The sequence below is a fragment of the Dendropsophus ebraccatus genome, chromosome 6 (assembly GCF_027789765.1).
Source record: "Dendropsophus ebraccatus isolate aDenEbr1 chromosome 6, aDenEbr1.pat, whole genome shotgun sequence".
Taxonomy (NCBI): domain Eukaryota; kingdom Metazoa; phylum Chordata; class Amphibia; order Anura; family Hylidae; genus Dendropsophus; species Dendropsophus ebraccatus.
In genome coordinates this window covers 71,906,991-71,932,789 of record NC_091459.1, presented here as the reverse complement: position 1 = coordinate 71,932,789, position 25,799 = coordinate 71,906,991, and the positions used below count along the sequence as shown (strand labels likewise).

The 25,799-nt window shown below is 38.7% G+C and overlaps 1 protein-coding gene across 3 annotated transcripts in view; it reads left to right on the top strand.

The window, feature by feature from the left end:
- KCNMB2 (potassium calcium-activated channel subfamily M regulatory beta subunit 2) overlaps positions 1-22,217 on the top strand; it is a 202,484-nt gene extending 180,267 nt beyond the window's left edge. For all 3 annotated transcript variants that reach the window (XM_069973811.1, XM_069973812.1, XM_069973810.1), the window contains exons 4-5: positions 7,804-7,999; positions 21,932-22,217. In XM_069973811.1, coding sequence (XP_069829912.1) covers positions 7,804-7,999; positions 21,932-22,216 — 481 coding nt within the window. In that variant the 3' untranslated portion in view covers position 22,217. The remainder of the gene's footprint in view (positions 1-7,803; positions 8,000-21,931) is intronic.
- Positions 22,218-25,799: the final 3,582 nt, after the last annotated feature.

Genomic DNA, 25,799 nt, shown 5'->3' with positions numbered 1-25,799 from the left:
CATTGACTTTCATTCCATTCTAATGGATTTGCATTCCATTGACTTCAATTATAATTACATAATAATGGATGTTATTTAAAAAAAAAGCAGGCATCTTTTCTCTTTTTTTTTTTTTTTTTGCACAGTGAGAAAACAGCCTGAGGCTATGTTTACACTGCGTACGAGTCCGGCCGCATTTCGTATGCCGCCGTACATGTGTGGCTGAAACTACGGGCGTGGGAAAAATAGACATGCGGCCGGATGCGTACGAACGGCGAACATACGCCCGTAGTAGAGTTATGCTTCCCTAGCTTGTTTCGAAGGGTTCGGAAACAGGTCATTTACTTGGAAATCTTCGCCCAGCCCTGTAAACCACATAGAACCTTTTGGATCAAAAAATCAAGTTCAATTTGGCTGAAATAAGTACTTCGTACAGGACCGCATGGAAATCCACAACCGTGAGTTTCAACATTTCCGTCCTCAAACAATGGTCTTGTTCATTTTTCAAGGCGCCGTATACGATCCGGCCGTAAGCTCATACGTAGTGTACATTGTGCGGGCGTATATCGTATACTTTCAAGCGAACGCATCAACCTCAAAACTATGTGCGTATATTCGCGGTTCGCACTACGGCCTGAAACATACGCAGTGTGAACATAGCCTGAAAGTGTACCTGTCATGACATGTAAAAAAATATGGCCACTTTTCCCCCTACTGTTGTCTCCAGTTCAGGTGCGGTTTGCACTTAAGCTCCATTTACTTGAATGGAACTGAGTTTCAAAACCTCACCCAAACTGGAGACAACAGTAGGGGGAAAGTGGCCATGTTTTTGTAGCGCTGGATAACCCCTTTATTTATTTGCTGTCTTTTTAAGGCTTGCATTAGGTATGGTGTATGCTTAATTTTATTTTTGCAGCAGCTCGTTTAGTGCCCATTGTTCTTCTCATGCTTCCGCATTTCACTCCGAGCCAGTGGGCAGCTTTTTTATTTTGGCTGCTGGCCAATGAGCATTCATTTTCACTGGGACAACTGACATCATTTACTGCAATTTGTCTTTTTTTTGGTTTGTTTTTTTGCTGTTACTAAAGAGCAATTGTTTTTAGTGTTGACTGTAGTTTTCCAGGAAGTGAGACACCTAGTGGCCAAATTTATGGTATTGTATTTCATATAGAAAAAATAACTAAAGTAAATTGTAATGATGATATAATCTCCCCTGATTTAGGCTATGTTCACACAATGTTTTTTCATCTCCATTTAAAATAACGTCCGTTATTTTGAATCTAAAATAACGGACGTTATTTAGCTGTCTGGCCTGACGGCTATTGGTACATTATACTAGTTTGGGTTACTAATTGACCTTTGGCTGTGGCTTAAATGAAAAGTCCATTGAATTTAATAGTAAAAATGGAAAGAATGGTGACAAAAAGAAAAACTGTGTGTGAACAACTAATAAAAAACGTCCGATGTTTGCAAAAGACGTCCGAAAATAATGATCATGTTCATTATTTTGACATCAGTGGCAAAAACGTCCGTTATTTAATGCATCGTGTGCATTGGACGTCTGTCTTCCCTTTGACTTCACAGAATTGCCATTGCAGTCAGTTAAATCACAGCTAAAACGGACTTTATTTTAAATATCAAATTCGGCCACCTTTTCTTTATTTTTGACACATAGCCTTAAAATGATTTATTTGTAATGACAGTGTCTATTTAAGTCTGTGGGGTATGCCAGTGGTCAGTCCAAGTCAGGCAGTTATCTTTTGTCTTGTAGATAAGGCAAAAGTTTCCATGATGATAAACCCCCTTTAAGACCTCCTGCATGTGGAAAACCATGTGTCTATAGAGCCTGTACTAATTTTTCAACATTTCAGAAGACATACATTTAATGAATGACATTCATTCATTCATTCATTCAAATACGTTGTGTCCATAAATGGTTAAATATATATATGATCTCTGTAAATTATCTTTAAGTACATGTATCATAACTTGTTATAGCAGAAAAATTTCAAAAAACTGAGGTCACTATACATCAAATTGATTGTATCTCTGAGCAAGGAACTGCGTATTCCCTAATGCTTATTGTATATGCTTAACTGACCTTTTCAATAAAATAAGTTTGGAGAAAAAAATAACTAGCCTTTCTATTCAGCAGATATCTAATTTTGCTGTTGTCTGGCAATTGGAAAAGGACTTGACTAATAGCCGTTATCTAGCAATCAGCCATGTAAATTGAAGTAATTACTAATGCCAGACACCAGACAGGCATACTTTTGTTTGATTAATTTCACCAAGAAACTTTAATGCTGTATAAAGTTGTTTCAACAACAGCACAATATTCATTATGATTTGAGCTCTTTATTCAGGGCATGTCCTGAAGATCACTTCAATCCTATTAGTACTGCCATTAAGCAGATTAATCATTTTTAACAGAAATTTCAGGTGACAAATATGACCACCTTATTAGGTTTCATCTCCTGTAACTTGATTAAATCTTTGCCACTATCTGTACAATGAAAACAGACATGTAACTAGCAAATTAGTATGTTAGTTATTGTAAAATATTTGTAATCTGTCCCTTAAAGCGAACCTGTCACTTGAAAATGTGGGACCAAAGTGCTGACAATGTTATATAGTTCTTGAGGAAAAGATACACAGATTACCTTTTATTTAGCTGTATATGCAATATGCTAAAAAATACTGTTTAGCAATGAAGGGCCAATGAGGTGTTACCCAGGCTGATTGCAGCTCTGAACAGCCCCCGCTTTACTGCAACATAAAGCAATATTTTTTTTATCAGATTGCAGTCACAGACAGCAGAGTGACAGATAATGTGTAGACTTTCCCCACGCTGCATTCTCCAACTTCCATTGGTACTATATACTATATTGGTACTATATACTTATATACACTACCGTTCAAAAGTTTGGGGTCACATTTAAATGTCCTTATTTTTTAAGGAAAAGCACTGTACTTTTCAATGAAGATAAGTTTAAACTAGTCCTAACTTTAAACAAATACACTCTATACATTGCTAATGTGGTAAATGACTATTATAGCTGCAAATGTCTGTTTTTTAGTGCAATATCTACATAGGTCTATAGAGGCCCATTTCCAGCAACTATCACTCCAGTGTTCTAATGGTAAAATGTGTTTGCTCATTGGCTCAGAAGGCTAATTGATGATTAGAAAACCCTTGTGCAATCATGTTCACACATCTGAAAACAGTGTAGCTCGTTACAGAAGCTACAAAACTGACCCTTCTTTGAGCAGATTGTGTTTCTGGAGCATCACATTTGTGGGGTCAATTAAACGCTCAAAATGGCCAGAAAAAGAGAACTTTCATCTGAAACTCGACAGTCTATTCTTGTTCTTAGAAATGAAGGCTATTCCATGCGAGAAATTGCTAAGAAATTTAAGTTTTCCTACAACCGTGTGTACAACTCCCTTCAGAGGACAGCACAAACAGGCTCTAACCAGAGTAGAAAAAGAAGTGGGAGGCCACGTTGCACAACTAAGCAAGAAGATAAGCACATTAGAGTCTCTAGTTTGAGAAACAGACGCCTCACAGGTCCCCAACTGGCATCTTCATTAAACAGTACCCGCAAAATACCAGTGTCAACACCTACAGTGAAGAGGCGGCTGCGGGATTTTGGGCTTCAGGGCAAAGTGGCAAAGAAAAAGCCATATCTGAGACTGGCCAATAAAAGAAAAAGATTAAGATGGGCAAAAGAACACAGACATTGGACAGAGGAAGACTGGAAAAAAGTGTTGTGGACGGATGAATCCAAGTTGGAGGTGTTTGGATCACAAAGAAGAATGTTTGTGAGACGCAGAACAAATGAAAAGATGCTGGAAGAATGCCTGACGCCATCTCTTAAGCATGGTGGAGGTAATGTGATGGTCTGGGGTTGCTTTGGTGCTGGTAAGGTGGGAGATTTGTACAGGGTAAAAGGGATTCTGAATAAGGAAGGCTATCACTCAATTTTGCAACGCCATGCCATACCCAGTGGACAGCGCTTGATTGGAGCCAATCTCATCCTACAACAGGACAATTACCCTAAACACACCTCCAAATTGTGCAAGAACTATTTACAGCAGAAGCAGGCAGCTGGTATTCTATCGGTAATGGAGTGGCCAGCGCAGTCACCAGATCTGAACCCCATTGAGCTGTTGTGAGAGCAGCTTGACCGTATGGTACACCAGAAGTGCCCATCCAACCAATCCAACTTGTGGGAGCTGCTTCTAGAAGCGTGGGGTGCAATTTCTCCAGCTTACCTCAACAGAATAACAGCTAGAATGCCAAAGGTGTGCAATGCTGTAATTGCTGCAAAAGGTGGATTCTTTGATGAAAGCAAGGTTTGATGTAAAAACAATGTTATTTCAAATACAAATCACTATTTCTAACCTTGTCAATGTCTTGACTCTATTTTCTATTCATTTCACAACGTATGGTGGTGAATAAGTGTGACTTTTCATGGAAAACACAAAATTGTTTGGGTGACCCCAAACTTTTGACCGGTAGTATATGTGAAAGCCTTCATAAGATAATATAGAACCCCTTATTAATTGCAAGCTCTGCTTGTCAAACAACCTATAAAAATATAGAAAATACTGTCCAGTAGAGTGTCAATTCAACAGGGAGTTCTTACAATGTAACAGTCAACTTGTATAGAACAAAAAATACAGCCTTTTCAACATATACTTAAAGCGTAACTGTCATTTCAGGGTCATTTTTCTGAAAACATTAAATATCAACAGTACAAGCGATTTTAAGAAACTCTGTAATAGGTTTTATAAACCAAAAGAGTTTCCTTCTGTAGTGAAAAAGCAATCTCCCAGCCTCCCCCCTCACATCAAATGAAGCAGGATTTCTGTCTCCATTATGTGGCTATGGAGAGGGGAGGGGCTGTTAGGAGTGACTGAGCACGGAGGATTTCTGCAAAGCACAACACCCTGCAATCTTCTCTCAGTAAGTTCATAGATAAGCACTGACCTTTCTGACACCTGAATTTAGCGTTTTAGGTGCCCAGAGAGTCTAGAAACAGCTGACCTTCATGTCACCTCTTCCTGCTCCCTCATCTCCCTCAGCCCCTCCCCCCTTCATAGGCTTACAATGGAGAGAGCAGAGCCCGTCTTCACTGGCTTCTCTGTAATGAAGACGTGTTTGCCTGATAATGCACAGATAAGAAGCTTCTTGAGTACAGAAGGAGGCTTTTTTGGCTGATGAAACCTATTACAGAGTTTCTTAAAATCGCTTATACTACTGATTTCTGCAATTAAAAAAACATGACAGTTACGCTTTAAATATTTAAAATCACTTATAAAGCAATTCCCTAATATGCTACTAGGATCAGATTTGTCCATTCATAAGCATCAGAGATCCATTAACTGCAGCTGTTCTCTGCTGTTCACTTAAAGGATCATTAGTGGATATGTCAGGGAAAATGTAGTAGTACATGGCTTCAAATGAATGGCTGACCATGTAAAACACTTGGCCTTCTGCTCTTGTAGACAACCAGCTGGGCCTACTGCATTTTTAGAAAACCTAACAATCAATAAGAGTTTTTCAAGCGGTTATAATGTTTACTTGTAGAAAGATCCTAGGTAACAGCTTATCAAACATTTTCAGCAGAAAAAAGACCACCTGGTCCATTTAGTCCACGGTTAGGATAGATATGTTTATCTCAAGAATGTTTACATTCAGTTACCTACAACATCTGCTTGAAGTTTGTTCCAAGCATCTAATACTCTAATCTAATACATCTAATCTAATAATAGACAGCTAAATAAAAGTGATATGTACCTGATGTACCTGTATGTTCTTGCACATATCTTTGTGCACTTTGCACATAGATACAAGTTTGTTTAAAAAAAAGGGGGGGGGGGGGCAAAAATAAGAAAGGTTTCAAAAAGGTGAACAGAAAAGAGTTTTGAATTGTGAACTTGGCCTTATAGTTCATTCTTGCTTGTTGGTGTATAGGTACCTACTGTATAAGTTACAAAGGCAACCGGGTACACAAAAAAGTCCCCAGTTGTGCTACAGGTATTATAGGTGATAACCATACTGTATAACTATAACATGTATAACCATAATACTTTAAATACTAAGTAATAAGGTTCAGAGTTTCAAGTCTCCTAGTGGGACAAAGATAAATGAGATAAAGTTTAGTTAATAAATTATATATAACCCGAAAAACTCATTCAGCAAATGAACAAGCCCACAAAAACTAAAAAATATGGGTCTCAGAATCTGTACACACATAAATATATTTATTTTTTCATGAAAATGTACTTTTTAACAGAGACATGTCAAAATATTTTCTTGGTCAGGGTGTTCAGGCCCTGACTATCCAGATGAATGTGCAGGGAGATGCCCCATAGACTTCTATTATGCAGCCATCTCGTCACATGAAACAGAACCAGGAGAGGAATGGGCTGAGTGAGTCTGAACATTTAGACCCAGACTGATCAACAAAATTATATTCAGATTTGGTATTTTACTAACCTTAAAATAAATTCAACATGTTATTTATGCTCAATAGTAAACATCAAAAAAATAAATAGCAAAAAACAATGGGAAAAAAAATGAATAAAATTAACCAGTTATAGGTATACCAAAATAGTACCAATAAAAACTGCAAGTACAAAACTACAGTTTGTCCTATGGCATTATACAGCTGCTCAAAATAAGAATGTTATAGCTTTTATAATGCACCAATAAAAAAAAGCAACTAAGATTATTGCTAGGTCCAGAAGGCCCAAAATAAGCTGGCCCATAAAGAGGTTGTAGAAAATAGCATCTAAATAGGAGTGGGAGTAGTTTTATGTATCTATGCCTATCATTACTGTGAAACACTATTTCATAAGATTTGCTATATACATACAAAAAGCAGGACTACAAAAACCGACAAAACAAAAGGAAAGGGAAGCCACACGGCTCATGCATGAATAGTTGAGAAAATGTAAGACATGCTTTAGGCAGTGAATAGCATGCATTACAAAGTGCAAAAGTGCAACATGCAATAAACAAACATAACAAAGGCAAAGCATGTACAAAAAATCTAATAAATAGCATAGTTCATATAGGGTTAAATCATCTGAGGTAAAGTGCAAAAAGTGCTTAGTATTAACTGACAATCACCTCAGATAAAAAAAACAGAGTTATAATAGATGCCACAGAATAAGAACAGGATACAAACATCATGCCAGTATGCCGTGCGGCTCCCTTACCCACAGGAAAACCCCAACGCCGTTTCGGTACACCCTTCGACCCTTCGGTTTTTTATTTGTAGTGGGCTCAAATATCTCTTCTTTGCTAAGAAGTTTTTTGGTGGCATATATGCAGTAGATCCTTTTTTGAGCATTTATTGTATATTTCTTGCAAAAGAAATTTTTTTTTGTTTTTTAGCAAAAGGTTTTTTGGTTTCTATCATTACTGTGGCATTATATTCTCCCAGCATGTCACCATTAGACAAAACTACTTTACCATTTTGCCATTTTGTTCTATTTTATGTTTAACCTCAATTATCTGATCACTAAAAATCAGAGACAAATTGGTCCTGGCTGTCTCCTTCATCCTATTTCATACCAGATTTTCTCATCTCAGGTAACATAGGCGTCCAAGGTCTAACTGTACTAATGTGCACAGTTACTTCATCTGAATGTTTAGTTAAACTTGTCAGCCATGGTGATTTAAACAATGATATTAATGAGAACTCCATGTGTCATTGTCTCATCTTAGGTCAGTCCTCAAATGAGGAAACGTAGCATTTGTGCAGTGTCAAGATTATGATTTCTTATGTTGCTCTATATCTCCCTTAGTGTATGGACAGAAGAGACCCAGTGCACATTACTGAATGCCTCTATAACAGAAACGTTCAACTGCTCTTTTAGTTGTGGTCCAGACTGCTGGAAAATTTCTCAGTATCCCTGTCTGCAGGTTCATGTAAACCTGACATCTTCAGGACAAAAAGTTCTCCTGTATCATAATGAAGAGACAATGAAAGTAAATTCTGAGGTAAGAAATCCAACACGGTCCCATATCAATAGTTTGCTTTGCTTGGGGACCTTCTTTATAATTATTTCCCTGTAGTCTTTTACTTACATTATTATGCTTTGAAACTATGGCAAATGTGCAATACTTTGGAATTTGATTCACCAGCACACAGTGGTAGCCATCTTTACCGCGTAGGCTTGGCATGGGGGTCAGGCTGGAGAGTAAACAGATTTTGACCTACATACAGTATACGGCTATGTTCACACAACATATTTTTTGTATTAATCACGACCGTGATTAATACAAAAAATATGTTGCATAGAAGTCAGAGGGAATCCCAGCTGGAGTGTTTACACATACTATACACTCTGGCCGAGATTCAAACTAGCCGCATGGAAAATTGACATGTCAGTTTTGTGCGGCAGCTTTTCATTGAATAGCGGCCGCACAGACCTGTCAGTTCCCACAATAGAGAGTGCGGTTACGGCCGCACTTCCCATTGTGAGCTATAATGAATTTGAATGCGGGCACACACGGATGCGCTCGCATCCCAATTGAACAGAAATTAAGTTCATTCGGCCGGTACTGCAGTACTGGCCGGGATAAACTTCACTGACATGGCCGGGTCACAGAACGGCAAGTATCTTACGATGTGTGATCCTGGAATAATACAGTACTTTACTTCAACTACACCAAGCTTCTCAGAGGCATAACAATATGATACCTTCTTAGTAAAAGAAGTTTGAGGTTTACTAAAGTAGAAATTGCAACAAAGTTATCAAAATGGCGTACACAGAATAATGCATTTGGTGCAACAGACTAAACATGTTAGACAGTTATCTCTTTTTATGCCAGCTCATTTGAAATTGAAACAATAAAAAACTTTCAAGTTGGTGCACCATAAATCTCCCACATTAATTGCATATGTCATTGACTGACATTTTTAAGGTCTCATTAGATACAACCCTTTCATATTGTGGCCATCAGGGCAATCAGATCCTCTTGCATCTCTAACAAACAGCTGATTTTGCTGGAGAACGCAGACACATTTTGTTGACCGCAACTGGGCAAATTTAAAATGTAGTTTGCCCCCATTTAGATGAGTGGCCATCCATTTAATACACTGATGGCTTGAATCTGCCAGAAAGGGATCAACTCATTAGAGGCTCATAGAGGGGGTCCTAAATAAGATTTGTTTAAATTTATATCCATATGCCCTAATTGGGCATGTGGACAGGGGCTGCCCTTTAAGGATTTTGATAAGGTCTTCTTGAATCAACAAAATTAAGCAGTGCACTTCATGCTGTCAATCATCTCTATCCAGGCAGCTCCATAGCCTTATAATGATACTATCTAGTGGAAATTGTTGGAAGCTGGGGTCTGAAATGTCAGATCTGGACCGTTTCAAACTTTTAACATGTCTCTATGACATCAAAAGTTTTTCCAATTGACAATTCTACTTTCAGCGCGAATCCAGATTAGGGCTGGGTTCATACTACGTATATTTCAGTCAGTATTGTGGTCCTCATATTGCAACCAAAACCAGGAGTGGATTAAAAACACAGAAAGGATCTGTTCACACAATGTTGAAATTGAGTGGATGGCCGCCATTTAATGGCAAATATTTGTTGTTATTTTAAAACAACGGCTTCTGTATTGAAATAATGGCAGTTATTTACTGTTATATGGCGGCCATCCAGCACTAACTTGTATAAAAACATGTAAATGCAACTTTAACATTTGCAATAAAAAGCTATACCTTACAAGGGTTCTGCATAACTGAGCAACAGAACACTATATAACTTTTAAAGGGAAACTTTGAAGAAGTATCTAATACCTGCTGTTATGTCCCTATAGAACATGGGACACTGAGGATGGGGGTAATTTTCTTACCTTGATCCTCATTGCTGCTTTTAGGAACTTTGTAGTTTATTAGATATATAAATTAGGCAGTTTGGTGCACTGGGGGCGGGATTACCACCCTCAGTGCACCAATATGGCTGGCCCACCCCTTCTAATGAATATTCATCCATTGCTCTCAGAGATGAGCACCTCCTCAAGATTAATAATATGGGGTGGAATGGCTGGAACAAATCGGTGGTAGTCCCAGCCGAGTGCACCAAATCATCTCATTTACATAACTTATAAACTGCAAAGTTCCTGACGATGGTGCTGAGGTTTTAGGTAAGAAAATTACCCTTATCCTCAGCGTCTTGTGCGCAAAGGGACATAGATGCTTCTAATCTGCTGATAGTTTCCCAATAAATAAAACTAAAACAGTGTAAAACAGTAAAAAAAAAAACATCATCTAAGTGTTAATCTATTTCTAGACCCGCTATTGTAATAAACATTAAACCAGATTCTCTTTTCAATATTTATAATTACACTTACACTAGAAAACCAAATGTAGCCAAACCGTGCAAAGGAGACTTTTATAACTACTCAAAACTAAATAGCCCAAAGCATTTTATGGTGTGGTTTATTTGTACTTTATAACAACTGTGAGATTTCAACTGAAATAGTGACAACAGAAATTTATTGTTAACACTATCCCCAAGTTTCTAGATTTTATAATTCACAGAACAGCATACTCGCTATGACATGGGCTTACCTAATGTATATTGTAATTTGTCGTACCATATTATTATCTAAAACCTAGAACCTTGTAGTACACATTTCTCATCTTTAACCACCACCAACCTTTAACAGTGCTATGATGCAATCCTTTAATCCTGACTCTGCCTGTCTGTTTTCTCTCTCTACCTTCTCCTTGCATTCTTAAAATCTGGACTCATGCAGCTGTGCTCAGTGAATCCTGACGGCACTGACAACTCGGAATAGAAAATAGCATTTTCTTTAAATCCGTAGGGCCAATGAACTCTACAGAAACTACAAGTGGAGCAGTGATCTGTGAAAGCAGTCTGCTGTTTACTGAACACTAAATCTCATCTACAATTTCCTATCATTATCTGCCAAAATAGTTGACTTCTTTTATGCATTCAAACAGGCAGAGATAATTGATGCCAAATATCATTCTGTTGGCAATCTTTTATATTTAGGACCACTGGAAATAAGAATGTATTTATATGACTGTTTAAATGTCAGGATTCAATGAAGACTCCTCAGATCTTCGGAGTATCTACTAGAAGAGATATATAATAGATTATTGTGCATGACAAATCACAAAACAGCTATTAATAACTGAGTTATCAGTGCTTGCTACATGCCGGGTGCTTATTGTTTCTTTTCTCCTGTTTTCATAACAACAGGGATTTTTCATGCTTCTTATGGACACAATGGTGCTGCCATATTAGGTAGGGATCAGTGCAGCCTTGTGCTTACCCACTCCACTGTCCCTATCTACTTGGAAGAGCCACCCTAAATGGCAGACCCCGACTGGGTGACAGTCAGTATACTAGGATAAGTGCACAGGGGGGAGAGAGGTCAGATCAGGCTGTGTCAGCACCAAACAGGCATATGAGCTGTGATTGGCTGCTATCTGTCTAGGAGACATTCTTGTCCCAAACACCATGATAAATCTAGGCCAAAGTATCTAAAACACATAGTATGGTGCAAGGCATGTATGCACATTTTGACAATTCTGACAATAGTGCACCAATGTGTAGCTCCAAATCACCATGTACATTTATGTGTATATGCTTACTTGCATGTATATAAATGCATATTGATGTGGAAATTAATATAAATAAAAATTAGATAATTCTAAATCAAGGCCAGTGCGCAGGCAGTGTTAGGCTACGCTCACACAACGTAAGGTTCATATTAATCATGGCTGTTGTTGCCGATTTGAAACAATGGCCGTGATTATTATAACCCTTACATTGTGCTGCCCTCTATGGAATCCCTGCCAGAGTGTATACACATGGTATACACTCCGGCTGGGATCCCTAGGGGTGGCGCAAAAAAACAGACATGTCAGAGAACCTGTCAGTTCACACAATGAAATGTGCAGCCCCGGCCGCACGCTCCATTGTGTGCAGCGGAGAATTCAGATGCGGGCACACAATGATGCACTTGCATCCGAATTCAGCCGCAGTGAAGATCATCCGGCCGGTACTGCAGTACCGGATGGGATGATCTTTTCTGACACCAGCCGTTCCGTGGCCGGGAACATGGCCTTATATTGGGGATACAGGTTGCCATTTATGTACACACTGACACCATAACGAAGCTGAAAAATATTTTAAATCTTTACTTTTTTGTGCACATTTACATATAACAGCTCTGGAAGATCTTCTTATGTGTACAGTAAGCATAAAATCATATTAGAGAAATTTTCCCACCATAGACTTAGGTTATAACAGCCCTGAAACAGCCCTGCATGCTCACAAGTGATAATACTGGTATGATGTCATGATCCACAGAGACAAACACACAGGGGGAGATTTATCAAACTGGTGTTGTTAGGACTCGAGTCGTGCATTCAGCTCCTGGCATCGCAGATGTGTGCGCCCAAAGCATTCATAACAATCGCTCAGGCCGGTTGCTGTGGGCACGACGACGGCGTCCATAGCAGCCGGACTGCTTCTCTTGTTTTTCACCTACTCTGCTCTGCTATTTCATGTTGTAGCAGAGGCCAGGGTTTCACTCCCCTGGCTGATCAACTTAGGTGTTGTGTGTGTGCTCACTGATTGTTGACGGACAGCTGACTCACCAGTAAGCTGTCAGTATCTGTGCAGGACCTAGAGCCTCAGCCCCAATCAAGCCTGAGGCTGGGACTACAGGTTGCATAAGTACCAGCATTTGTATCATGTTCCTGCCTGTGATAGTATCTAGCTCCTAGTTTACTTGATCTAGCGCTTTCCTGCATTTATTATCTGGTTACCTGACTTCGGCTATTAACCCTTTGACTACCCCACTGGACACGATTTTGTACTTTGCTGCTCGGTTGGTTTTGACTTGGACTCCTGACTTTCCCTTTATTGTGTTGTGTATTGTCTTGTTTTGTTCTGTGTTCCACTCAGTTAGATCAGGGACTGCCGTCCAGTTGTCCGTTGCTATTAGAGCTTCTGAGGCAAGCAGGTAGGGGCAGTGGGGCGGGTGCCAGTTTAAGGGCTCACCTGTCCTTGTGTTTCCCTGTCCCTATCCTAACAGGTGTAAAGTAGAACATGCTCAGTTGCCCCTAGAAACCAATCAGATTCCACCTTTCAATCTTCAAAGAATCTGTCAGGAATAAAAAGTGGAATCTGATTGGTTGCTGGGGCAATTGAGCCAGTTCTACTTTACACCAGTTTGATAAATGGAAGACTAATAGGAAAGTAACTTACATAATATGCAGAGGAGGATGGAGAGTGAATCTGACCCATTATCCCAATTGATATATGTTGAGGGATAAATCCAAGCACTCTTGACAATTCCAATTATGTTTATTCATAAAAATAGTTTTCTTTATTCTTATATTCATAATATTTATGAGGTATAATTAAAGAAACTATGAAATTTAATGTAAGGCACTGCAAGCAAATAAAGTGTGACTGTGCTCGGAGGGTACAGAGCCTGTATTCAACTTACATAACAAAGGGAATGTGCCTTGTTTTATTTTCTGATACCTATTCTTGTATGTTATTGTATTTCTAAAGCTAAAAGCTGCATGGTACATGCCACAAGTACGATCAGAGCTATATATAAACCACAGAACCATTCTTTGAGGGGATATTCATAATTTATACATCACCCCAGAGTGCAATCTCGCTTTACTGTTTTTGGCCTGAAGCTCGGGTCATTTCTGTGTCAGATGAGGTCTGCTTACACTGTTGCTTGAACGTCTGTGCATCATACATGATTTTACCTGTCTGTAGCTCTTTTAACCAGGTAATTTCTCAATTTCTATATATCTCTAACAGCCATAACAACCTACATGGTCCATAAACTCTGCACCTGCAAGAGCATTACAACTCATTATGGCATGCCAAATGCTCAGTATGTTCAATACTATTATGCCAGGTGTGTAGGACATGGCTGACCAAGTACTTGATTGTCAGGACCGGTCACTGGGGTTCCCCCTGTTCTGCAGGGAGAAGGCACAACATAGTTATGGGTAATTACAGGTGCACACCATCCTGTCAGCACAAGAGCAGTAAAGACACATGTATTCTAGTGAAAATCATTCACGGTAAATGGAAGCATTGTTAATTAACATGTACACCATATTCTGCAAAGTTGCTAGACCCTAAAGTTTTCTAGTATGATGTATATAAACATTTTTGAGTTTTAGGATAAATTAAAATGGGTACTCTGGTGGAAAATACTCTTCCAAGTACCTATTAGCTGCTGTATGCCCTTCAGAAAGTGGTGTATTATTTCCAGTCTGATATAGTGCTTGCTGTTGCCACCGCTGTCTGTGACAGGAACTGTTCAGAGCAGTGGCAAATCCCCATAGAAAAATTCCTGTCACAGACAGATGTGGCAGCAGAGAGCACTGTGTCAGACTAAAAATAATGCACTCTTCCTGAAAGACATACAACAGCTGATAAGTACAAGAAGACTTGTTCTACTCGATGCGATCGCTCGGGGGAGATCCGTTCTTCTGCCCGTGCCGGGCCTTAGCGTCAGAATGACGCTGATCCCGGCTTGGCAATAGATTGCTATGGCCTGCAGCAGGCCATAGCAATCTATCAACGATCTGATCGATCATTGCTGTGTATATACACAGCATTGATCTCTATGAGAGATCAGTGCTGTTTTTATACAAGTCCCCCAGGGGGGCTTCTAGTTACAGTAAAAATAAAAGTAAAAATGTTTTTTTATTAATAAAAAATCCCCTCCCCTATTAAAAGTCCAAATCACCCCCCTTTTCCCATTTTATAAATATAAATAAATAAACAAATAAATAAACATATTTAGTATCGCCGCGCGCGTAATTGCCCGAACTATTAATTTATCACATTCCTGATCTCGCACGGTAAACGGCATCAGCGCAAAAAAATATCCCAAAGTGCAAAATTGCGCATTTTTTGTTGCATCAAATCCAGAAAAAATTTAATAAAAAGTGATCAAAAAGTCGCATATACGCAATCAAGGTACCGCTAGAAAGTACATGTCATGGCGCAAAAAATTACACCTCACACTACCCCATAGACCAAAGGATAAAAGCACTATAAGTATGGGAATGGAGCGATTTTAAGGAACATATATTTGTTAACAATGGTTTGAATTTTTTACAGGCCATCTCATAATATAAAAGTTATACATGTTATATATCGTTGTAATCGTAATGACTTGAGGAACATGCATAACAAGTCAGTTTTACCATAGGGCATAGGACATCAGAGGGCAATACTGAGCTTAGGACATCTGTCTGTAAGTAAAACTGGAAAGCTGCTAAACAGTGTCCCTCATTCTGGCAAATACAAGCTATCCATGCATTGTATGCTGCTGGGAACTGAATAAGCAGGAAAATCTTTCCCAGCAAAATACTTTAGGGTATAAAAATAATTTACAATGATATCTTTTTATTACTGCAGCACAATTTTTAATAAAAATATTCAGACCAGCCACTAATTCCAATATAGGCTTGACCGAAGTCAAGATCAGGAAGATTGCTGTATGGCTATGTTCACATTTCATGTGCATAGAAACGGAGGCTGTTAATCTGCCAGCCGCCGGGCTGCATTCAGCACGTTCCTGCAGCCGATACCTCAGTATCTGCTGCAGGAACGTTCCTTTTTACAATTGACTTGTGGGCACTGTTGGGAGTGCCCGCAAATCAACTAATACACTTCAAGGCAGAGTGCGGCCACCAGCTGCACATTACATTGTGTGAACAGCTATTAATAGACACATACAGTATTTCAATGCCGATTCTAAAGAACAGGCATTAAAATAATGATATGTGAACACAGCAGGCGGCGTTGCAATAACTTCAATACAATGCCGCCCCTGCAGTAAAGAATGGACACTGATTCCATTGCAATCAGTGTCCGTTCTTTACTGAAAGAGAACATTCTGTGAACATACAGTAGCTTTACAGTACACTTCAAAGAGAAAAAAAAAATGTTAGGCAAAAACAACAGTAAGTCATTAGCATATATTATATTGGTTATTAGGTGCCAGTGAGAAGAAACATACAGTTGATTTTACTTTATGACACTATGGAATATCAGTAATAACTTGCAACAGGTTGTTAATATCAATTCATTTAGGCAATAAAAGGAGGAAGGCCTCTAAGCAGGCTTGGTAAATTGCAAGTGACTCTTGTGATACACAGAGCATACATAAATAGCTGAAACCTTAAGATCAGTGATTTTCGTAAAAAAGGAAATATTAGGTGATAACTTTACTCCTCCTATACAGTGGACAGTGGTATTTTAAAATGTGTTGTCTTTGAGATAAATGATTTGAGAGTTGAAGGGCTTTAAACAGAGAAATACGTAAGAAAGCTGTAGCCAGCTAGTTCAAAGATATGCATGCAGGCGAAGAAGAAAGGAGCAGAGGGAATTTTAAATGAGGCTGGCAGCGGCTTACCGTGTGTTGGCAGAATTTGGAAAGAACAATTGCTGGATTTTCTAAATGTTTAAAAAAGGAAGCTACAAACAAAAGAGGCATGGTAAAGAGCCCGGCAAACGTTAAAACACTGAAAATTGCTTTCAAAGAATTTTTTTTTTCATTCACACAATCTACTTGTTGTTTTTTTTTTATGTTTTTTTTGCTATTTGTCTTTAAACCTCGAGTTTATATTCCATGTTTGGTAGCTGCCTTCCTGAAGGCACTTGGACAAGATTTTATACAGTTGCTGCTCAGATTGAACTATGGGTGAGAGAGGAAAGAACATTTCTGTCACTGACTATTACATTTTCTTGAAGTATAAAGTAGTTGAAAATCCTGTATATGTGATTATTATCCTTCACACAGTAATATGTAAGAAGAACAATAGAGGCCATATAGAAATGTTAAAGAACAAAAGCTTTCCACTATGAATACATAAATGCTCAATTGCCATCCAATACCAATACCAATACCAAAGTCAGCATTGTAATGCGTCTCCAAAAATGTATGTAAAAAATACTATGCCTTAAAAATACTTAATCATTTTAAACACTAGTATGTTTAAGACTATGTTTGAAAAATACCGGGATATTTCTGTTCGAAATATGCCAAAAAATAGTGTTTGAGTGTTTGGGTATATGCCATTTTTATTAAACCACTATGCCAGGTTTTCTTTATTAGAGACATGTGCCCTTTAATGATTGGGGCTTTCATGTAAGCGAATTTGGGTGCAGCATAAAATCAAATGAGCAAGTTTCAAGTGTCACTGTCATTTGGGAAAACTGTCAGAGAAAAATGTCAAAAGTTTTGATTAGTCTGAGTGTTAAGACCCATACCAATCAGGAGAAGAAACAGGGAGAGGAGCATGTTTCAGAGTGTCTGCTCCCAGCTCTGTGTCACTCGATGTCAATTGGGCTCCATAGACTTACATATGCAGCCGGAGCCCGTGACACATTCTTTGATCGGTATGGGTCTGAACACTCAGATCTGGACCGTTTCAAACTTTTAACATGTCTCTATGACATCAAAAGTTTTTCCAATTGACAATTCTACTTTCAGTGCGAATCCAGATGGGTTCACACGACGTATATTTCAGTCAGTATTCTGGTACTCATATTGCATCCAAACCCAGGAGTGGATTGAAAACACAGAAAGGCTATGTTCACACAATGTTGAAATTGAGTGGATGGCCGCCATTTAATGGCAAATATTTGCTGTTATTTTAAAACAACGGCTTCTGTATTGAAATAATGGCCGTTATTTACCGTTATATGGCGGCCATCCACTCAATTTCACCATTGTGTGAACAGAGCCTTTCTGTGTTTTTAATCCACTCCTGGTTTTGGTTGCAATATGAGGACCACAATTCTGACTGAAATATACGTAGTGTGAACCCAGCCTCGAACTGTAAAATTAATTAAAGTGGTCAGAGAGACTTGAATAAGACATGTTCATTGGTGCTAGGCTTGTTAGAGCCAGGATTTAAAAAACCTACAACTTTGGGGGGATTTCTTGCAGAGGTCAAGAGTATACTAAAATGGTGTAAAGGTAAAGCATCAATTGAAAGGGGATCGCATAGACACAAGGGGTCAACAAAAGTTGTCACAGAAGATAGGTTGTCACAGACGATGGCTGAATACAATGCTTGTGCTCCAACTAATGTTTCTGAGTGTAAAATGCAATGTTCCTTAGCATGGATGGGCTATAACAGGAGAAGGCTTTTGTCTTTGAGGTGTAAGGGAAACAAAATGTCTAAACTCCAGTGGGCAGATGAATGCAAAAATTTGATGAATTAGCAGAGGAAAACATTGCCTGCTTAGATAAATCCAGATTTTTGCTGCACCATTCTGACAGAAGGTCCAATGTTGACTCTGAACTGATGAACAATTTAAGTCAGGGATCACCTATTCAGGGTGATGGAGATGCTGTAATGGTGTCAGGAATGATTTCTTGGCACCCTGGACCCTGTGAAACCTGTAGATCGATGTTGGGACAGCACAATTTATCTTAGTATTGTGGCTAACCAAGCTAATCCCTTTACAGCAGTTGTTTGCCTAACGCAGAAGTTCCCTTTCAGCAGAACAATACACCATGCCACAACATTATTGCTGCCAGAGATGAACAATATTGCAATTTTGCAAATATGATACCTTTTTATTGCTAGTAAAAAATAGGCCAAATTATGTTAAGTAGCGAGCTTTCAAGACAACTCAGGTCTCTTCAACAGGCATCATAGGGTCTTTTAAGGTCCTTTTACACTTACAGATAAATCACTCAAGCGATCGTTTGGTGAAAGTGAAGTGACATTTGGCCTTTTAAGTGATCTTTGTTTAGACGAAGAGATAATTTGTGTAAAAAATCTCATTATTATCCTGAAACCAATCTGCAAAATATCAGCAAACGATCAGCAACAATTTTAGTACATGTTGAAAGACCATGTCATTTGATCAGTGACTACATTTACACGGGCAGATAATTGTAAGGTCTCAGTCTTTATCGTGAATTTTTGAACGAATTTTAATCCAAGTGAAAAGATTTTAAGTCATAGATTGGTTCCAGGAATATGAGTAATACACTTACCTTCCAGCACTCCTTCAACACCCGCCCTGGGTCACCAGGAGAGCCCTCTGGCAGCAACAACTCTATGTGTCCTGGGCGGTTAACGTCACGGATACACAATGGCGTCCCTAGAAACCTGGAGTTTCAAACTCCTGCTGCTGTGCTGCATCAGTGTTTTGACTGGAAGATGTTCTTGCCAGTCCGGTTGTGTATTGCACATGTCTTTCGCCAGAGATCGGAGGGCAGTCCAATCATCTTTTGACTGGGTCCCTGGTCTCCTATAAAGTGTTCCTGCGCCCTCATCTACACTGGCTATTAGACTAGATTTTCTATCGTGCTTGACAATCTTGTGCTGTTTCTGCTTTATTATTCTAGCTTTTATGACCCTGACTTTTGTTACCTGACTACCCTTGTTATCTGGCTTCCCTGACCTTGGCATTTGTTACCTGATTAGTCTTTGGACTCTGTGTACCTTGCTGACTGTTTGGTTTGACCCCGGCTTTTAGGCTATCCCTGTCTGTTAGTTCATCTTGTCAATGTTTCATGATCTACATATCGCACTTTAAGGACTGTTGCCCAGTTGCCCACAGCTAGGGCTGTCTGAAGTAAGTAGGCTGGGACAGTAGATGGGGACTAGTCCAGGGTTTACTGTCCATGTCCACCCCATCCCTTCCCTGACCAAATTTGTACTTGTGCTGTTGTGACAGATAGATAGATAGATAGATAGATAGATAGATAGATAGATAGATAAAAATAGTTCTGCAGCACTTCCTTTGGTGAGAAAATCCAAGTGCATTTATTTCATATCAAAAAAAGTTTTACATGCATTTTTTTATATGAAATAAATACGCTTTGATTTTTTCACCGAAGGAAGTGCTGCGGAACTCTTTTTATTATTTATGGGAAGACGTGGATTCAGTCTTTAGCTGCTGGCACCCTGATACACCAACTAGCAGAGTGCACTCCATTGTGGATTTTTTTTTGATAGATAGATAGATAGAGTCATGTACTTACCTGGTCACTCTGCAGCACTGCAGAGACAGAGGCAGGCTGACAACTCCATACACGCCTAGCTGGCTGATGCTGCAGGTAAGCAGCCTATCAGCAGTTGGGGGCAGGAGCGAAGCTGTGTAGGAGCACAGAGCCAATTGCGAACTGCCAGGCGCTCAATGCAAATCAGGGGTGGTGGATTTAAACAAACAGCTGATGCTCCATAGCTGCCAGTGATAGTTTAGACTTTTTGTTTTGTGATTTTGTACTATTTTGCTATCTTGGGTTTGACCTCTGGCTTGCTTTCTGACTGTGAGTTTGGTTCTGATTTGTGGTTTATACGTACCTGGCTTGTTTGACTTAGACTGCTGACTTTTCTTGTCTGGCCCTGCACTTAGCAACGTAGGTACTGCCATCCAGTTGGGGTCTGTCACCTAGGGCAGTACGTCTAAGTAGGCAGGGACAGTGGGCTGGGTTCAGTTAGGGCTCACTGTTCCCCTACGGACATGATAGATAGATAGATAGATAGATAGATAGATAGATAGATAGATAGATAGATAGAATGCGCAGAAAAGCTGTCAAGAATTAGAAATTCAAAATTCTCTTTCTAGTACTTTTAGCACAAATGTTCTTTTAACTTTCAGGCATGTGCACCTTTTTCTTTACACAACAATCTGGGAAGTTTCATTTTAAGGCCCCGTTCCCACTGAGCAAAGCTAGCGGAATTCCGCGACGGAATTGTCCGCCGCGGAATGCCGTTAGCCTCCCGCTCATAATGGGACTCTATGGGAGGCGCGCGCTGCTGCTCTATACGCGCTGAAGAATGAACATGTTCATTCTTCAGCGCGGACAGGGCAGGAGCGCGCGCCTCCCATAGAGTCCCATTATGAGCGGGAGGCTAACGGCATTCCGCGGCGGACAATTCCGTCGCGGAATTCCGCTAGCTTTGCTCAGTGGGAACGGGGCCTAATGGTGCAGAATTAACAGCACAAACTCTTTGAAGTGTGCTTTATTTCAGTCTAATCTCTAAACCTAATTTATTATTTATAACAACATGATCGGTGCACAGCAGGAAACCTATAGATGATTCTGCTAAAAAAAAAAATTGGAGAAGGAGAATGTATTTCTTTATGGCAAAGACTGTATGGGAGGCACAATGATATGTAAAGTGTAATTATCATCTACTCCTTATTTCAGACACATTCAGAACAGTACATTCAGGCTATGTTTACACATGAAAGACGTTTTTATTGGACAGCCACCATTTAACGACAAATAATAATTTGTATAATAATGGCCATTATTTGCGGTTGAATAACGTCCGTTTAATAAAAACGTGTGTGAACATAGCCTCATAGTGCAATTTGTTTTACAATTACAGGTTATGTTCCCACAAAGTTTCTTTTTTGACCTTCTGAGTCCGAATGACAGCAGTTATTGTACACATGACAGCCTTTGTTGTTTGGACTTAAGTGACCAAAAAAAGGCATTGGGGGAACATATACACACACTGCAAAATGTGTATAATATGAATGTGAAATGAATAGTCTTTTTTCCCCACAAATAGTGATTTACATTGAAAAGAAGAGGCCAGACAGCATAAATTTAAACAGGGACTCCATCATTATGCTGGATTTTGATCCAAGAGCCTGATGGTTGTTTTCTTCTCTAATTTGTGTAACCCATGGATGTATTCTCCACCCCTTTGTTTGCCAATAATGCAGTTCCTATAAATAGGAGAATTCTGTGAATAGACAAGGAAAAAGGACCAACCTGAGCAAGACCCTACTCTTATGTAAATTCCCTTTAGTAGTTTCTATCATTTCTATCATGCGTATGTCAATTTGAGAGATTGGGTTCAGCGTTTAATTTTTGCCTTTTTTCTTCTTCTTGTTTTAGTGTTCATACATACCAAGGTGTGGAAAAAACTTTGAAGACTCTTTGTCACTTGTCAATATTATAATGGAAAATTTCCGAAAGCATCAACGTTTTTCGTGTTTCTACGACCCAGAAGGAAATCAAAAGAATGTCATTTTGACCAAACTCTACAGTTCCAATGTATTATTTCATTCATTATTTTGGCCAACATGTATGATGATAGGTGGAATCGCTATTGTCGCCATGGTGAAGCTCACTCAATACCTCTCACTTCTATGCGAGAGAATCCAAAGGATCAACAGATAAAACCAAGTTCTAATTTTATTTTTCAACAAAATACTGTTGTTTTTTTTTCATTCTTCACCAAAGAACCTTAAGTTTGTAATGTGCCAGTCTGTTTATAAGTTCCTTAATATATTCTTATAAGTAGAGCAATAATGCAAATCTGTTCTATATGCAAACAACATCATAGAGGAAGGTGATAATTTTGTCATTCATATTTTGTTTACAGTGAACACAGGGCCTATTTAAGGGGATATTATCAAGAGACAAAGATCATCTTTGTATAAATTAATATAAGTTCAGTTTTGTTGTTTCATAAGATAAAGCAATGATCTTTGATGACTCATTACTTTAATATTGGAGAATTTCAAACCCAAGAATTCCCTTAATATGTACTAGGAGAACTGCAATGGAATCTCTCTATTAGTATAACATTTGTCAACGACAGCGTAAAATAGTCATACAAAAAGTATAATTACATAAAATTGTGGGCTGAGGCTAATAGAATAGGCAGGTTTAAAGGGAAATCCATTCACAGAAATTCTTTTCTTGCTTTTAGATTTAGAAACAGGATTAGACAACACAGGCATAAATGAAATAGCATCCACTACTCAGCTTTCCGGCCATACCATAGCTAGGACAATGATCACTGCTAGAACAGTATATTGCTATGTTCACATGATGTTTCTGTCCAATTTTGTTTTCTCAAAATGACGTCTGTCATTCTAAGGCAGTGGTGGCTAACCTTGTCACTCCAGCTGTTGCAAAACTACAATTCCCATCATGCCTGAACAAGCAAAGATATAGCTTTGGCTACCCAGACATAATGGGAGTTGTAGTTTTGCAACAGCTGGAGTGTCAATGTTAGCCATCATTGTTCTAAGGTTTAGGCGCCTGTCACAACAGCTGTTGGTACCTTAATCTAGTTCAGGCCCCTTTGGGTGTGGTTCTTTATTAAAGATCCATTGAATTTAGTAGTAAAGACGGTGAAAGGACAGTGAAAAACAAATGTGTGTGAACAACTTAAAATAATGTCCATGGTTTGCAAAATAATCTGCAACTAATTGTCATGAACATTATGTTGACGTCCATTCAAACAACGTCCGGTTTTTAATACACTATGGGGGACATTTACTAACAATTTTAATGTGTGCGACTATACTAATGTGGGCTGGTGTTTATTTTGTTCCTATATATTGTGTGTGATTTATGGAAAAGTCGCACTGTCAAAGTAAATGTGTTTAAGTAAAAAGTCACAAACAAATTCACCCGGTATTGACCAGGCGTAGGCCTGCACCAGTTTTTGTGTTGTTTTTTTTTGTTTTTTTTTTATTTGCAAATGATAAGTTAGGCACAAATCCCGGGATTATGGAAATTTTTAGGTGAATACTCAAAACAAGCAAATTAAAAAAAAAATGCATCTAAAAATACTTGTCTGTTAAATACTGGTTCATGAATAGAACAATAGAACTTAGACTAAAAATGGGTGAAAAATTCAATTATTAACCTAAAAATAGGTGCAAAGCCCTTGATAATTTTTCCCCAATGTGTTTTGGGTGGCCGTCATTTCATTGATTTCAATGCATTTGATTGACTTCAATTATAAATCGGTAATAACGGATGTTTTTTTGTTGTTGTTTTAAAACAGTGTGTACATAGCCTATCTCTGAAACATTAAGTTTTTAAACAGTAGTTTCCTTCAAATTCAGCTAAGATTTTCGCATCAGCTTTTTATATCTTTTATACAGTTTTAGGCTATGTTCACACTACGTATCTTTCCGGCCGTAGTGCAACAGCTAATATACGCACGTAGTTTTGAGGTTGAGGCGTTCGCTTGAAAGTATACGATATATGGCCGCACAATGCACACTACGTATGAGCTTATGGCAGGATCGTATACGGCACAGTGAAAAATGAACAAGACCATTGTTTGAGGACGGAAATGTTCCAACTTACGGCCGTGGATTTCCATGCGGTCCCGTACGGATAACTTTTTTCAGCCAAATTGAACATGATTTTTAAATCCAAAAGGTTCTGTGTGTTTTATTGGGCTGGGCGAAGATTTCCAAGTAAATGACCTGTTTCAGATCGCTTCGAAACAAGCTAGGGAAGCATAACTCTACTACGGGCGTATGTTCGCGGTTCGCCGGCATGTTCGCAATCCAGCCGCATGTTTATTTTTCCCACGGCCGTACTTTCAGCCGCACATGTACGGCTGCGTACGAACTACTGCCGGACTCATACGTAGTGTGAACATAGCCTTATTCAGAAAGTATTTTTGCTTTGATTAAAAAACAGTGAGCCTCATTTATCAAATCTGACTAATGGAAAGACTGATTTTGTTGGTCATAGCCAGTGTTATACATTGGTGACTTGGGTCTAACAGCAGAAATTATTATGAGAACCCACAGCCAATATATTCAGAAGATACAGTATGCAATTTTGTACAGGCTGGATGCAGTATAAAAAATTAAAAACTGGTAATGTAAAAAAAAAAATCATGTAAAATTCTATTAATCGCATGGTGACCCTAGTGACAAGCGATAGAGTCTAAAGTGAGCACCTAATGAAGTCATCTACTGATGGACCTTTGAAGACCATTTTTGTATCAGAGCCTAGGCCCATTAGACGATTCGCACTCAAATGGGCCTGAGTTAGCTAGCCGATAGCAACCAATCACAATGCAATACTCATTTATTGACCATTTTGATGAATGAGTTCCATTACTGTGTTCAGGGCCTATTATTACATATGATATATTCTCATAAACCACCTTCAGCTTTATTCAACAGTTTGGTTGATAATTTCCCCTTAAGTTCATCTATTAAAGGCTGATGCTGTTGTTACTGTATAGCAACTTTTTGTATTTCTTATTGTTGCAGGAAAACAAAGGTATTTCATTTACTTTTCTTATACTCATTTTAGTAATTTACAGGGCTTCCAATGACTCTGCTGGAAGGGTCACAGGCACATATCACAAAAACATACAGTAGCATTTTGCTTTTTACATTTTATTTTTAGAAGCAGAGTCCATGTCAAGTATAATGATTGAGCAACATTGTGAATATAAAATTGCACTAAACAAGAAACAAAATGTCCCCTCACCTGTATAGCAGAAATATAGAAGCTTATATTTCAGACACCTTGTAAACCATGCTTTTTCAATGTTTTCTTGCCTTTAGTATCAATAGGGAGGTCACTAACCTTGGTTTAAGTGTGCATGCCAGGGCTGGCATCAACACCAGGAAAATCTAGGCAGATTCTGGGGATTATTGGGCTTGGCAGGCACTTGCAATTTTGAAAATATTTTTTTTGCACATGTAAAGTGAAGGTTTGAGTAGAAAGGACTGTGCGCCCATATATACTCTTGTAGCCAGTCCTGATAAACACATGGGGGGAGATTTAAAGTAGATTTGTCATAGTTGCCCCTAGCAACCAATCAGAATTCACTTTTTATTCCTGATATGCTTTGAAAAATGAAAGGTGTAATCTGATTGGTTGCTAGGGGAAACTAAGACCATTCTACATAAAAGTCTGATAAATTTCCCCCATGGTGTTAAAAGCTAGTAATATTTCAATAAATCCCAAAAATAAACTAGAAATATAG